Source organism: Dioscorea cayenensis, chromosome 15 (genome assembly GCF_009730915.1).
Source record: "Dioscorea cayenensis subsp. rotundata cultivar TDr96_F1 chromosome 15, TDr96_F1_v2_PseudoChromosome.rev07_lg8_w22 25.fasta, whole genome shotgun sequence".
Classification (NCBI taxonomy): Eukaryota; Viridiplantae; Streptophyta; class Magnoliopsida; order Dioscoreales; family Dioscoreaceae; genus Dioscorea; species Dioscorea cayenensis.
Genome location: NC_052485.1, coordinates 501,349 through 518,030, shown reverse-complemented (window position 1 = coordinate 518,030; position 16,682 = coordinate 501,349). Strand labels below are relative to the sequence as shown.

General features: G+C 36.8%; 1 protein-coding gene across 2 annotated transcripts; it reads left to right on the top strand.

The window, feature by feature from the left end:
- Nucleotides 1-291: 291 nt before the first annotated feature.
- Nucleotides 292-13,490, top strand: LOC120277263 (receptor-like serine/threonine-protein kinase SD1-8). Of its 2 annotated transcripts, none has more exons than XM_039284032.1 (7): nt 292-1,821; nt 3,270-3,407; nt 3,509-3,687; nt 3,761-3,971; nt 4,062-4,299; nt 4,388-4,538; nt 13,101-13,490. In XM_039284032.1, exons 1-7 carry the CDS (start codon nt 537-539, stop codon nt 13,407-13,409), a joined length of 2,511 nt encoding a protein of 836 aa, XP_039139966.1. In that variant the 5' UTR covers nt 292-536; the 3' UTR covers nt 13,410-13,490. The 2 variants fall into 2 exon arrangements, with proteins under 2 accessions (XP_039139966.1, XP_039139965.1); XM_039284031.1 differs by lacking the exon at nt 13,101-13,490 and adding an exon at nt 4,619-5,148.
- Nucleotides 13,491-16,682: the final 3,192 nt, after the last annotated feature.

Below are 16,682 nucleotides of genomic sequence, written 5' to 3'. Positions count from 1 at the left end.
GATGCTGTACTTTCTTGTTCCTAGTTTTTTTTCGGTACTTTTATCAAAAGAAAAAAAAAAAGTCTGTTGTGTCATAATGTCAAATTTATGAAACAATTTAGCAGTTTTTTTTTTAAAAAAAAAATGGATTAAATCATTTCTATTAAACTAATTCGGCAGTTACTTTGATTTTTTTTTATTTCTATTATTTTTTAAAAAATAATTGTGGGTAAACAACAATAAATTAAAGAAAAACAGAGAGTAGAAACCATTGTTTTTTACTACTTCTGTAGTTGATTCTATTGTCCACGCTATGCAACCAAAAAAAATAAATAAAAAATAAATAAATAAAAAGCAAACTATTTTCTTTGAAAGCAACACTGATATCCCACATCCTTCAACGGCGAGACTCACAACCCACTTTGATTTGATCACAGAAAACGTGCTACACAAATGAGGCCGAATGAGATGGTTTGACTTTGGTTCTTCAATGAGGGAAAGCAGAGTAATAAGAGTAAACAATACATCAACCCATTGGTATTCCAGTAGACAAAGGGATGGCTCACAACTTGAGAATCCTTCCATTGCTCATCGCTCTCTTGCTCATTTCCATGTCTCAAGGCACCGCAATTAGGGACACTATAACACCAACTCAGCCTCTCGGAGATAATGAAACTCTCATCTCAGAGGACGGGACATTCGCTTTAGGCTTCTTCCGACCAACTGGCAACACCAACAACTTGTACATGGGCTTATGGTACAACAAGATCAAAGACAAAACAGTAGTATGGGTTGCCAACAGGGAAAACCCTGTCATCAACTCGAGTACTGGATTCCTATCCATCTCCATCAATGGAAACCTTATAATCTCGGATCAAAACTCCAAGGTTGTGTGGTCATCCAACACGGCTAATGTCACCAACCCAGTTGCACAGCTTTTAAACACCGGAAACCTGGTTGTCAGGGACTTAGATGACAAAGAAAATAGCTTTGCATGGCAGGGCTTTGACTATCCAACGGACACGCTGATAGCCGGCATGAAGCTGGGTGTGGACTTAGTGACCGGACTTAACCGGACCTTAACAGCATGGACCAGTGACTCAGATCCATCTCCTTCTCAATACTATGCAATGATGGACATCCATGGTGACCCACAGCTAGTCCTCTGTCAGGGTTCAAAGAAGGTGTGGCGCACCGGACCATGGAACGGGTTCAGGTACAGTGGAGTTCCGGACACGATCACATACTCTGGGTTCAACTTCAGCTTCATCAACAACAAGCAAGAGATCACCTACTCTTTCACCACCAACCTGTCAGTTTTATCCAGGCTGCTAGTGAACAAGTCCGGTGTTGCCCAGCGCTCGGTGTGGGTTGAGGGCGGTGGGTTCTGGAACATCTTCTGGTACGCGCCGAGAGATCAATGCGACTACATGCCACCTTGCGGTCCTTACGCCAAGTGCGATCCTAATAACTCGCCTATATGTGACTGCATCCAGGGGTTCACGCCCAAGTTTCCGGATAAGTGGGCGTTCAGGGATGGGTCAGATGGATGCGAAAGAAAGACACCGTTGGATTGTAAGAACGGAACAGATGGGTTCTTGTTGGTTCCTGGGACGAAGCTACCAGAAACTTCAAACTCCACCGTGGACATGAGTTTGAGCTTGGCTGACTGCAAGACCAAGTGCCTTAATAATTGTTCTTGCACTGCTTATGCTCCGGCTGATGTACGTAATGGTGGGAGTGGGTGTATACTTTGGGCTACCGAACTTACTGATCTTAGAGTGTATACTGGTGATTCCTACGCGCAAAAACTGTATGTTCGGCTGGCTGCAGCAGATCTAGGTATGCACTCTGCTAACTACTTCTTTATCCTTTTGATACATGCACCGTTAGTTAGTGCATCTACCATATTTAATTGCATGCTGTAGTACCGTTTATTTTTTATTATATTTTTAAGCATTATTATTATTATTATTTATTTATTTATTTATTTTAAAAAATAGATAAATCACTACGATTAAACTGAAAAAAATAAAAATAAATAAATAACAATACTGAGTCAAATAATGAATCTAACCACGCAGAATACTAGTATATATATAGGCTGTGTATTGACTTGTTTTGACATCTGGACCGGAGAGATAAGCTAGAGGTGTTGAACTTCAGATGGACATAGGCGATTAGGTGAGCAAATTTCCAAGCAACAATTAGTAACCTGGCTCTTACTCATTTGTTGGGTCAGAACTGGCAATGCATGTCTGACTCAACTGCCCTTTTCCCTAGGCAAGCCATTAATTAATTTGTCTGGAAAGAAATACAGATGTGATTACGATTAGAAATACACAATTTCTTATATACCAGGAGTACTCCATAACTTCTTACTGTCATTAATATAGACTAATTAAATGTATGCGGATTACTTTGATGGATGGGCTAGAATTAGGCTTAGGTGAATTCTGTGGACCATTTGTAGGTCGACCCTTTTGAGTAGTCAGGTTCGGAATTAAAGATAAAGAATGCCTGCCAGGCTGCCTTTCATCCACTGACATTGTCAAAAGGTTTGCTTGACAGAAAAACGTCCTATCCACATTCTTTGCAAGTTTTCACTTTCGGAATCCGTGTGGACCTAACTTGTCTGCCATAACAAGATCATGCTAGTGCAATGGTCATCCCATTTCACCAAAAAGATATAAATAAAAAAAAAATCAAGTGGTTTATTTTGATTTTCCCTCAGCCTTTAAGCTTTATTTAAATATCTCTATCCCCAAAATTCTAGTGTTCTTTTGGATCTTTCTGTTTGTACTTCCATTACTAATGGAATTTCATCTAGTAGTAGCTGTTTTGATTTACTTTGTCTCTGATATATATATATATATATATTACATGTTGTAGTTTGTTATATTTTTTTTAAATAGACAAATTATAATTAATTACTACTACTTCTTGATGTAATGAAATATTATAAAAATAATAAATAAATAGACCCAGGATCATCTCTGGATTGGAGTATTTGTTACTGTGTATGCACTGTAAGATATTATATAAAAACGACTCTAATCGCCCATGTGATTTCTGACTAAATTAATAAATTTGTAAGGGTTATTAAGTCACCGTAACTGGTACAACACTGTATTTGTCTGTCTCTTGTTAAGATAAAAATATAAAAATAAATATAATTTGTTAATTTAATGTATATGATTTATCCATTATTTTTAATAAAATAAAATAAAATAAAATAATTTATACGAGTAAGTTTATCGCCAGAATCTCATTAAGGGAAAATGATGCAGATAAATCCTCGTCAACCAAATCTCATGGGAGCGGCAAGTGGATAATCATCTTAGTAACCCTTCTTGGTTTGGTACTGCTAATAGTTGTATGGGTTGGCTATCTTAAACTGAGACAAATGAAGAGAAGAAGAACCGGAGGTCAAACTTCAGTACAAATCTTTTTATTATAATCAGGTTTTTATTGAAATCAAAAGAAAGGAGACAGTATCTTAAATTTAATCATCATATTTAATTTACAGCAATACTGGAAATTTCCGCTTCCTTCAGTGAGCCCAGTAGTAGCAATCAAGTTGCTGATTCACTTCCAGGAAAAGATATTGAACTGCCTCTTCTTGATTTTAACACTATTGCTGCAGCAACTGATTATTTTGCTAATGCGAATAAATTAGGAGAGGGCGGCTTTGGACCTGTTTATAAGGTAATAACAAACACTAAATTTATATTTAAGATAAATAATAATTATGATAACATCCTTACTATATGCTGAACAGGGGAAGCTCGGAGATGAACAAGAAATAGCAGTGAAGAGACTTGCAAAAACTTCAGTACAAGGTCTTGATGAGTTTAAGAATGAGGTTATGTTAATTGCCAAACTTCAACACCGGAATCTTGTTCGGCTTCTTGGTTGTTGCATTGAAAGAGAGGAAAGACTCCTGGTTTATGAGTATATGCCTAACAAAAGTTTGGATTTCTTTCTTTTTGGTACGTGTTCACGTAATCCTCATTGTCCATTTTTAATTAGTTAAAGATGCTCACATTTCACAAAACCAATGGGAACTACATAATTTTCAGGTAAACCCAAAGATGTAGTTTTTGATTGGGAAACACGCTTCAAAATTATCATGGGGATTGCTCGTGGCCTGCTGTACCTACATCATGATTCTAGATTAAGAATTATTCATAGAGATCTTAAAGCAAGCAATGTCCTTCTTGATGAAGAGATGACCCCAAAGATTTCAGACTTTGGGATGGCAAGGATATTTGGAGGAGATGAAGCTGAAGCCAATACTAGAAAAGTTGTTGGCACATAGTAAGTATATTATCAGAAGAATAAATATTGATTATTCTCTTGGAAAAGAAAAACCATGGGATTCACTAAACATCATGTGTTAATGCAGTGGATACATGTCTCCAGAGTATGCAATGGATGGGATCTTCTCTCAAAAGTCTGATGTGTTTAGTTTTGGAGTTTTAGTGCTGGAAATTATCACTGGCAAGAAGAACAGAGGGGTGTACTTAGCTGCGCCTCATACGAACCTTTTAGATCATGCAAGTAGTCAGTAAATAAATTTCTTTGTTCTTACTATGTAGTGTTTCAAATATTAATTTGTGGGTTATTGACATTTCAGGTTTGGAATTCATGGAAAGAAGGGAATAGCTTACAAATGGTTGATGAATCAATAGGTTACTCTTATCCCATGAATGAAGTCATGAGATGCATTAATGTAGGACTTCTGTGTGTGCAAAACCACCCAGAGGATAGGCCTCTCATGTCTTCTGTTATTCTTTTATTGAGTAGTGACAATACACTGCTTCCATATCCTAAAGAACCTGGATTCGCAGCAAGAAGAGTTCCTCATCAAATGGAGACAACTTCAAGCAAACCATATTCAAGTTCAATTAATGGGATTACAGTGACACTGTTTGAAGGGAGATAACATGGTAAAGAGAGAATATATATATATATATTGTATGTAGCTCATATATTGAATATATATTTATGTAATTTGTATCCTTAATTTTGTAATAGAAGGATGGATATCCGCTCCACTCTCGATGACACATGCATACTTTGCTAAACTTCGTTAAATCTCTTGTATTTGTGTGATTACTTTTATTTTTTCTTTGAGATGTATTTTTTGGCTCAACAATATATACTGGCTATTTGCAGGAGAAGAGATCGTTCTCAAACTTGTCTCATATATATATATTTGGTCAATGTTGCATTGAGCTCATTTGCGTGTTGATGGATGATTTTTTATAATTTGTTAATAAAAAGTTTTTTTTTTATAAAAATGGCTAAACTACAATATCTTAATTAAAATTATTTGATGCGTTAATGATAACCATATTCATCAATTAAATTTACAAAGGTCAAGGATTTTTTTATTATTTTTTTAATTTTTTTATGTCACAATTGGTTTATTGACTACTTAGAAATTTTTTAACTTGGTCAGACATTATATTGGACCATGAAAGTCTTGCATTATATGCATTAATTAAATTTTCAGGAATCAAATCGAATTAATAAATCTCCCCGGTAATACAATTTTGAAAAGAAAGAATTAATACAACTCCTCTCACAAAAAATTTACTGGACCAATTTAAATAATACCATAAACAATACTTAGTTTTGTGAATAGTGTTTGACTTATCTATCAACGTCTCATGACAATGCCACTGGCTTACTAGTGGCATGTATACACACATAAAATAATACTAATACAACTTTCTCTTTAATTATCTCTAATTTTTTGTTTTAGTTAATTTATAAATTATAATTTATTTTGTGAAATAGATAAATTATAATTTATTAAAAAATAGTTACAATAAGACAACAGTCTCATATTTGCGAAAGTACAAAGCAACAGAAAATAAATTATGATGCTTTAATCTAAATATAATATTTAAGTTAAATATATTTAGCTATCTTATGTTTGACTTTTCACCTTGTATCAGCCCTACCACCATCAATGATAGTTTGCTTCTCTTTCAATACACTTTCATATATTTAAATTTGTTGATTTTTGAATGAGTCTTCTAAATTCTAATCCTTTAATTAATTTCAAAATGTTGACTCCAAAGTCTTAAATTTGTGAAATAAAAAAATAAATTAGAAAGATTATGACGCCATTTCTCAATATTGGGAGCCTAAGATGAAAACTCGAAGATAATGTAGTCAAACTCAAAGACACATTCCTTCCTGAAAGATAAATGTTCTTAAAATTAAAATCTTCAATTTTCTTAAAATTAAAATCTTTAATCTTCAATTAACTTGTCAAGGGTTTTCCTGCCGGCACTGGGCTCGGCGGGAGACAAACATCAGGAAGTTCTTAACGAAACCTCTCAGAAAATCAAGCGTTCTCTCAACTTCCTCAACGCTAGAGATTCCTCCTCTCGCAGACTCTTGACCCACTGGGTTACGTTCGGGGAGTAGTTGCATTTCGATGTTTGTCCAAGTAGGCTCGAGACGCCGGGGACGAGCTTCTTCCGCTTTACTTAGATTTTTTTCTCGCTTGCTCTGTATTTTTTTACTTGTTTCTCTGCTCCTCCTCACCTCCCAGTGAGCGATGGCTTTTATCTTTGTACCTTCGCTTTTTAGTTCAATAAATCGTGGTTTATCCACATTTAATTCAAAAACTTGTCAAGGGATATGCGCACCATCTTAAATTAATCATTTGGTTCATGTTCACTCATGCGACAGACACAAGGATTGAGTTGTAAGGCCGCTCCTAGAGCCAGGGATTTTTTTTTTTGACACTAGCTATTATGTTTGGCGAGTTTCAAACTTTAGAAATAAAAATCTTTATAAGATATCTTTCATAATGGTGCTGGTATCACTAGATCAAAAGCCTTTTGATTATCTTTAGAATTGATTATATGTTATTTATATGGTCCTATATGCAGCTATTTAAAAATAAAACCTAGGTTTAAATAGTCAACTACTTAAGAGCCTATCCTTCTCCCCATGAAAAGCAATCTAGATTTCCAGCAATCAAGAAATAATGAACAGGAGAGATCGAGTAAGTTTGATTACTGTGATTGTTGTACTGAGTAATGCCCAAAGCTGGTTGTTTCATTAGAGCTTTCTTCCTTTCGCATTTTCAACTACTTTTATGTTGTTTTTCATCTGTATTTTGATGTTCAAATTTTTTTTTAATAGCATTTGTTTTCTTATTATTTTTCATTGCGACGTTTGTATTCAACACACAAATTTTTTTCTTACCTATTCAACTCTTAGCCAAAGAGTTTATAGTCCAACAGTATCGACCTCACTACATAAAGCATTGGTGTGGGAATTTAAGACCCCTGGGTTTAAATCACATAATTGGATACAATGATGGTAACAAATCTTTGGTTTATGAGTGCAGGTTTCAATCTAACCCTCCATGTTGCTAGATGAAAGCACACGGGCTTGATGTTCGAATTTCTGACCTTTAAACACACCGAACTATATATGCGATTGTCACATTTGTCAAAAAAAAAAACAAAAAACAAAAACAAAAACAAAAAAACAAAATAAAACAAAACAAAATAAAACAAAAAAAAAGCCTATACATCCCCAGTTTATGTTAAACACCATCGAATACATACCGATAAAGTAGTGGGTCTGGCTTTAGTCCAATACTATCTCCATCCATTACTTTCTAATACAACTTTAGATATTTAACACATGTCACACCTTTCATAACGTTATTTCACTTTTTTATTTAATTTTAAGATATAATCACTAAAATAGTCCTGATACTTTTCTCTCTCTTCTTTTTTGGTCCCTCTACTCATAAATGCTTCCGACTAGTCCTTTCTACTTTTGAAAATATACCCACTTAGTTAGAATTGTTTCCAACTAGTCCTTCAACTTTTAAAAATGCGTCCACTTAGTCCCTCTAGTTGGGTCATTTTTAAAAGTAGAGGGACTAGTTAGAAGCATTTCTAACTAAATGAGCATATTTTCAAAAGTAGAGTGACTAGTTATGAGTATTTCTAAGTAAAGAAACCAAAATGGAAGAGAGAGAAAAGTAGAGGGACCAATTAGAATATTATACCTAATTTTAACTCTATTTTTTCTATATTTAAGAAATTTATTGGCAAAATCTTATTCATGCATTAAGTTGTTGTTTTGTGAAAACAAACTTTATCTATACTCCACAATTGGTCTTTTATATTTTTATCTTTATTTTATTTTTTAAATATTTTAAAAAATGAATTTGTGCAACAATGAACGAATTTTGCATTTAAGAAAGTAAATTTTATTTTAATTTAATGTTCTTTAACAACTACAAATTTACCACAAACTTTATTTTTTATTTTTATATGATTTTTTAAACGCAATTATAATTGTCTTTTCTCTCTCTCTCTCTCTCTAAACACTTTCCTATGATTTATGTTTTTTCAAATAAACTAGAAAAATGTTGTTGAAACATATTTAACGGTGTTAAAAAAATAATAATAACAGTGTGAAACGGTTTTAACGAAACTTAAATTGTGTTCATCAGATATGCTAGTGGAAAACACCTTGAATGAGTAAGTGATGATCCCTTGTGCCACATCCCTTTACAGTAATTAATGCGTCAATATATTGTAGAAAATTGTATCACTACTATTCATCCAATGTTCACTGAGTCCTATGTGGGAGGAGCCGTGTTTTTCACCTTCAGGATTGTAAGGCAGAGGAATGTACCATTGTAGGGTTATGATCTATGATATTTCATCTTGGGCACATGTGGCATGCTGTAATGGTCTAATGGGTCATCCGGTAAAGACTCGAAGTTACCAAGGTGATCTTAGCCAAAGGAAAAAGACCAAAAATATTGTAAGTATGGAACCCCTAGTAGCCTAATTGAGAACGCCGAGAAAACTTACCGTGGGCAAGTGGGCGCCAAGCAGATGTGGCCAAGAAAACCTGCCTTAGCGGAGCTGACGTGCAGGTGTGACCGAGAGTCATGGGTGCATACGCATGGGCAAGTGGGCGCATGCGTGGGCTGGCTGCCACGCGTGCATTACCAAGAGAAGTACGAGGAGAGTCCGCGCGTGGCCAATGAACATGGGCGGTTAAGGAACCGGCGATTGCTACAGACGGTTGCTGAAGTAGTGGAGTAGCGGTAGGTTGCTCCAAGAGGTTACCCAAGTGATGGAGAACATGGGAAGTGGGCAGCACTTCTCTCCCGCATAAACATGGCCGAGGTGGCGTCCAGTCATGGGTGAGTGCCCTTGACCAAAGGCGAAGGTGGGAATGGTTGCAACAAGTGGTTGCAAGAGCAGTTGGCATATGTTCTCCTTGATGATGGACTTTTGGTGGGAACAATTAGAGTGGGCGATTCTACCGGTCGGTTGGTTCATGTTCTCCTAAAGATGGAGGCGTGGGCGGTTTCTCACCTATGTTCATGTAGTGGGGTGGTTCCTCATCCCATGAACATTAGTGGGTGGTTTTGGTAAGCCGCAAGGTTTCTTGGTGGCTTAGTAGGGCTGGTAACGGGGCGGGGAATCCCCGATCCCCGCGGGGACCCGACCCTACGGGGATGGGGATTCCCCAGTTCATTCCCCCCGTGAGGGAGGGGACGGGGGCCAACCCGTCCCCGTTTGTTAAATGGGGCGGGGACGAGGATTGCTATCCCCGCCCCGCGGGTCCCCGTCCCCGGTTAAAAATAATATATATATATATATATATATATATATATAATTTAAATTATTTACAATTTTGCTATTTTTATAAATTATCTCATTAAATTTCGTTTTGCTTAAACATTTGGAGTATTTTGTTTTTATAAATTTTGTTTTGTTGGTTTGTTGAGCTTTATTTTGAATTATTTTTATTTTTATTATGTGTGTTAGTGTGTATTAGTATTAGATTTTTTTTTTTTTAAATCAAACAAAACTTATAGGTATATGGGGATCCTCGTGGGGATCCCCGCGGGGATGGGGACGGGGAGATAACTCCCACCGTTGGGGAGTCGGGGATGGGGATTCCCCATCCCCGACTCTCGCGAGGACGTTGACGGGGAGACCCCTCCCTGTCCCCGCCCCGCTCTGTTACCAGCCCTATGGCTTAGGTTAAATAAGCCTTGTTGCTATTCGGGGGAAAGAAAAAAGTCATTAAAAATATGTGTGACATATGTAAACCATTTAATATATACTGTATTGAACAATAATGGATATAGATGCTACCGTCAAGCATCCTAGTCTTTGTAGTCGGATTTTTCCAAACCGACTACGTAAGCATTCAGAGATTCAAAGTTCTAGATAAATATAGCGGACAAAATGTATGAATCGTTTGACTTAATTAGTCTTCCTGGAAAATTTGGGCTGTGCTTAAAAAAAATAATAATAATAAAATAAAATAAAATCAGATCACAAGACGAGCATTTACCAGAACTCATTGCATTATGAGAGCATTCACAGCAATGCATCTCTTGTTCATCCTCCTCTTCATTTCCTTCTCTCATTCCATCGTAAGGGATACTGTAAGTCCAAGCAATCCTCTGCCTGATAACGAGACTCTCACCTCCAGTGATGGATTGTTCTCTCTGGGATTCTTCCGCCCCAGCAGCAGCTCCAGCAATCTCTATCTGGGGTTGTGGTACAGAAACATCACACCCAAAACCGTAGTATGGGTGGCCAACCGTAAGGACCCAGTCATCAACTCCGCTGCAGTTCTATCCATCTCAACCAATGGAAACCTACTCATCACCAATCAAAGCTCCACCATTATCTGGTCCTCCGGCGTCACAAACGTGACCAATCCGGTGGCACAACTCTTAGACACTGGAAACCTGGTGGTCAGAAGCAACGATGACCATAACGACCAGAGTTATGCATGGCAGGGCTTCGACTACCCCACAGACACGTTAATTGCCGGCATGAAACTGGGAGTGGACTTCACCAAAGGGCTCAACCGGACCGTAATCGCATGGACAAGCAGCACTGATCCGTCACCTTCTCAGTACTATGTAATGATGGACATACGTGGAAACCCGGAGCTAGTCATTGGCAAGGGTTCAGACAAGATATGGCGCTCAGGGCCATGGAACGGACGAGGCTACAGTGGTGTCCCAGGAACGCTCACTTACTCTGGGTTCAACTTCTGCTTCATCAACAACAAGCAAGAGATAACTTACTCTTTCACCACCAACCAGTCCCTTGTATCCAGAGTAATCTTGAACTCGGCCGGTGTCGTGCAGCGGTGGTTGTTGGTTGATAGCAGTGGAAACTGGAGCTTGATGTGGTACGCACCCAGCGATCAGTGCGACTTCCAGCCGAAGTGTGGACCATACGCAACGTGCAACCCAAATAACTCGCCCAAATGTGACTGTATGCAGGGGTTCAAGCCCAAAAGGCCGGATAAGTGGAAGTTCAGTGACACGACCGATGGATGTGTTAGAAAAACTCCATTGGATTGTAAGAATGGGACAGATGGGTTCCTGACCGTGCCGAAGACTAAGTTAGCAGACACTTGGAATGCAACCGTGGACACGAGCTTGAGTTTAGTGGAGTGCATGGCTAAGTGCTTGAACACTTGTGAATGCAACGCATATGCTCCGTCGGATGTCCGGAATGGTGGAAGTGGGTGTATTATTTGGACGAGCGAGCTTACAGATCTTAGGGTGTTCGTTGATGATGCTTATGGGCAAGATCTGTATGTTCGGATGGCTGCCGCTGATCTAGGTGCGTGTGTGTTTGTGTTTTTTTTAATTATTATTATTTTACTAAAATAGATAAATCATAATTTATCAAAAATATAAATTAGTACGAATTTGATGTAGGTACATCCTCGTCTACCAAATCTCACACTAGCGGCAAGTGGATAAGTATCTTAGTGACACTTCTTGGTTTGGGACTACTAATCTTTGTATGGGTTGGCTATCTTAAATTAAGACAAAGGAAGAGAAGAAGAACCAGAGGTCAAACTTCATTACAAATTTTTTTTATTATAATCAGATTTTTATTGAAATCAAAAGAAAGCAGACAGTATCTGAAATTTAATCATCATACTTGATTTACAGCCATGCTAGAAATTGCCACTTCTTTCAGTGAGCCCAGTAGCAGCAATCAAGTTGCCGGTTCACTTCCAGGAAAAAAAATTGAACTGCCTCTTCTTAATTTTAACACTATTGCTGCTGCAACTGATTATTTTGCTAATGCAAATAAACTAGGAGAGGGTGGCTTTGGACCTGTTTATAAGGTAATAACACTAAATTTATATTTAAGATAAACAATAATTATGATAAATAACAACTAACATCCTTACTAAATGCTGAACAGGGGAAGCTCGGAGATGAACAAGAAATAGCAGTGAAGAGACTTGCAAAAACTTCAATACAAGGTCTTGATGAGTTTAAGAATGAGGTTGTGTTAATTGCCAAACTTCAACACCGGAATCTTGTTCGGCTTCTTGGTTGTTGCATTGAAGGAGAGGAACGACTCCTGGTTTATGAGTATATGCCTAACAAAAGTTTGGATTTCTTTCTTTTTGGTACGTGTTCATATAATCCTCATTGTCCATTTTTAATTAGTTAAAGATGCTCACATTTCACAAAACCAATGGGAACTACATAATTTGTAGGTAAATCCAAAGATGTAGTTTTTGATTGGGAAACACGCTTCAAAATTATCACGGGGATTGCTCGTGGCCTGCTGTACCTACATCATGATTCTAGATTAAGAATTATTCATAGAGATCTTAAAGCAAGCAATGTCCTTCTTGATAAAGAGATGACGGCAAAGATTTCAGACTTTGGGATGGCAAGGATATTTGGAGGAGATGAAGCTGAAGCCAATACTAGAAAAGTTGTTGGCACATAGTGAGTATCAGAAAAAAGAAACATTGATTATTGTCTGAAAAAAATAAATACCATGGTATTCACTAAACATGTGTTCATGCAGTGGATACATGTCTCCAGAGTATGCAATGGATGGGATCTTCTCTCAAAAGTCTGATGTATTTAGTTTTGGAGTTTTAGTGCTGGAAATTATCACTGGCAAGAAGAACAGAGGGGTGTACTTAGCTGCACCTCATACAAACCTTTTGGATCATGCAAGTAGTCAGTAAATAAATTTCCTTGTTGTTACTATCTTGTCTTTCAAATATTAATTTTTGCGTTATTGACATTTTAGGTTTGGAATTCATGGAAAGAAGGGAATGGCTTGCAAATGGTTGATGAATCAATGGGTTACTCTTATCCCATGAAGGAAGTCATGAGATGCATTAATGTAGGACTTCTATGTGTGCAAAATCACCCAGAAGATAGGCCTCTCATGTCTTCTGTTCTTCTTTTATTGAGTAGGGACAATACACTGCTGCCATATCCTAAAGAACCTGGATTCGCAGCAAGAAAAGTTACTCATCAAATGGAATCAACTTCAAGTAAACCAAACTCAAGCTCAATTAATGGGATTACAGTGACACTGCTTGAAGGGAGATAACATGGTAAAGAATAAAAAAAAATACGGGCTATTTGTAGGGGAAGAGAACCCTCTCAAATTTGTCTCATATATATATTTGGTCAAAGCTGCATTGAGTTGACCACCGGTGGTCCAGTGCCCACATGTGCATGGACCCACCCCCACTTATATCTTGGGGAAAAAATTGCATTGAGTTCATTCATGTGTTGTTGTGTGATTGTTAAAAATTATTTTTATTTTTTTTTTTGACGAATGCGGCAAACACTACTTCGATCAAAGGTGTACGCATAGCCTGGAAATTAATCTTCCAACTCGGACATCTTCAACATTGGACAAGAGTTTGGGCTGTGAAGAGATAGATATAAATTAATCGTTCAACCTACGTACCCCGCCATATTAAGGGTTATGTAAGTGACCCGCAGATATAGTGGTGTACTGGCTTATTAATTACCTAGAAATTTATTAGCACCATCAGGCGTCATATGGGCAAATGAAAGTGTTACCATGTATATATAAAAAAAATATTCAGAAACCAAACCACGCTAATAAATCCTCCTATTATATAATCCTAAAAGTGAGGGTAACAATATCTCCTACAAATGGCCCACCATACCCATTTACTGTACTTAAACACAAGAATAGTATTCACCATGCATATGATTGCGTTATAATAATGACACTGGGCTACTAGTGACTTTTTTTGAAATAAATGTGGATAAACCACAACTTTATTAAATAAAAAGATAGACAAGGAACATAAGATAAAAACTCTCACCAAAAGTGAGGAGAAGTACTAAAAACGACAGGAAAATAAAATACAAGGAGAATAGAAGCTGGGAAGGCGGAAGACACCGTCTGGTCCCTCAGGCCTGCCCAAACCATCGAAAGGAGCAACTACTCCTGCTCAAGATCAGAGTCCGACTCTTCAACAAGATTTGAGGCTTTAGCGTTAAAGAAATTAAGGGAGCGCTTAATTTTCTGTGAAGCTTCAGTAAGAGCTGGCTGCTGACTATCAGCTATAGTTGAGAACCAAGAGAGAAGCATATTAGTAGTTTTAATAAAAATATTGTAAAGCGGTAAAGCAGTCAAATGGAAAATACAAGTGTTTCGTTCAATCCAGATATTCCACAAGATTGCACGGGATATTAGATCCCAGAGGATTCGGTGTTGAGGGGTAAGGGATGGAATCCAAGAAGTCCAAAGTGTGGGAATTGAATGTGGAGAAAGACTTGTGAGAAAAAACCCCATAGACGATTGAAGAATTCACATTAAAAAAAAAGATGGTTAAGCTTTTCAAAGGCTTTGTGACATAGAACACAGGTATCTGTGGAGCTTTGAATGTTGCACCCTCTCTTGAAGAGATTTGTGAGAGTGAGGATTTTATCTTCCCCAGCGAGCCAGCAAAAAAGAGTTATTTTGATAGGGCAGCGGATTTTCCAGAATTGAGAGTAATGTGGACTGCACATTCTACCATCAATAAGGAATTTATAAAATGACTTGACTGTGAATTTTCCACTTTTTTTCCAGTGCCCAGGAGTAGATATCATCCTGACTATGAGAGTAATCAGGTATGATCTCTAACAGATGGGATAACATATCCGGGGAAGCAGAGTGAAAGAGAACCTCTGGGCTACTAGTGACTTCTCAACGCATATAAGTTAATATTAATAAAACATTCTCTCCAATTTTTTCTAATTTCTTACTTTAAGTAATTTATAAATTATGATGCTTTTAATCTAAACATGATATTTACATTAAATATATTTACCTATATTATGTTTGACTTTCTATCTTGTATCGAGTCCTGCTACCATGATTGATAGTTTGATTCTCGTTCAGTACCCTTCCATCTAATGGGAAAGGTCTTTGTTGATTTTTGAATTAGTCTTCCAATCCTTTCATTTCAAAATGTTGACTCCAAGTCTTAATTTGTGAAAAAAAAAAAAATAGATAGATAGATTTTGGCGCCATTTTCTCAATAATGGAAGCCTATGATACAAATCAAAGATTATTTTTTTTAAAAAAAATAGATAAACAATATGTATTAAAATAAAAAATTTGTGCAATAAGATAAAAGAACACAAATAACATGAAGCCCACTAAAAGTGGATTCTTACATAGTGACAAAAGAAAAATAACAGGTAAACTACTTAGGTATTCCTCAACAATAAGGTTATTATTATTTTGATTACTGAACTTTAAAAAATTTTAATTATATTCATAAACTATTTATTCTTTCCAATCAAATCCTTTCTAGCAAATGGTATTAACAATAAACTATCTTGGTACACCACGTCACTAGCAACTTTCCATGCCAGCTTGCCTCAAATGCCACATGGCTTCCCTTCTATGTTTGTCCCCTCTATAGTGAAGACTCCATCTCTGATCTCTCCCAATTTGAATCTCGAAACCTTACTTTTTTTTTATTTTTCTAATAATCATGAGAAAACAAAACCACTTTCAAATCCCAAGTTGCCATACAAAATTAGCAGTTTGACATGCGCTGTATCCAACAAATTAACAAAAAGCCAAATTTGCATGTGATGCCTCTAAAAAAAACTTTGTAATTCTAATTCTAAAGGCTAAGCCTATTCAACACTTCCACAGCTTGCACAACTAGTCCGGCCAACTTGCAAATCATTGCTCTGGTGATCGCTAGATTTCCTACTTGATGCCATGAGGGTCTGATGGTTAATTAGGGTGTCTTCGGATAAAGGAAAGATTAGTAGTAAATTTTTCGGGGAAAGAAGAAAAAAAAGGAAACGTGATGAGCAGGGCTTCGGCAAGTGGAGCTCAAGGGCTTGCTGATGTGGCAAGCTGCTATAGTGACTATTTGTCTATAGTTGAGTGACTATTTGTTTATAGTTGAGTGATAAAAATTCGAATAGCCGAATAGTTTATAGTGACTATTTATTTGATTTACCCTTATTTTTTCAATGCAACTACTATATTCACAGCACAAAATCTTCTCTTAACTGCTATCCAGTCCTTAACTAAAGGGTTTATAGTTCAGTAACATTGACCTCGTTACATAAAGCATCGGTGTGAAAATTTAAAATTCACAAATTAAGTTCACCTAAACATAATGGTAGTACCAGATTCCCAATTTGTGGATGTAAGGTTGCAGTCAAAACTTTGTGTTATTGGGTGAGTGCCTACAGATTAAATAATCGAATTTCTGACTCATGTGCACTATTGTATATGTACTTGTCACAAAATAAATAAATAAATAAATTAAAAAAAAATATATATATCCACCCCACAGGTTATGTCAAACAGCGGCGAATACATACC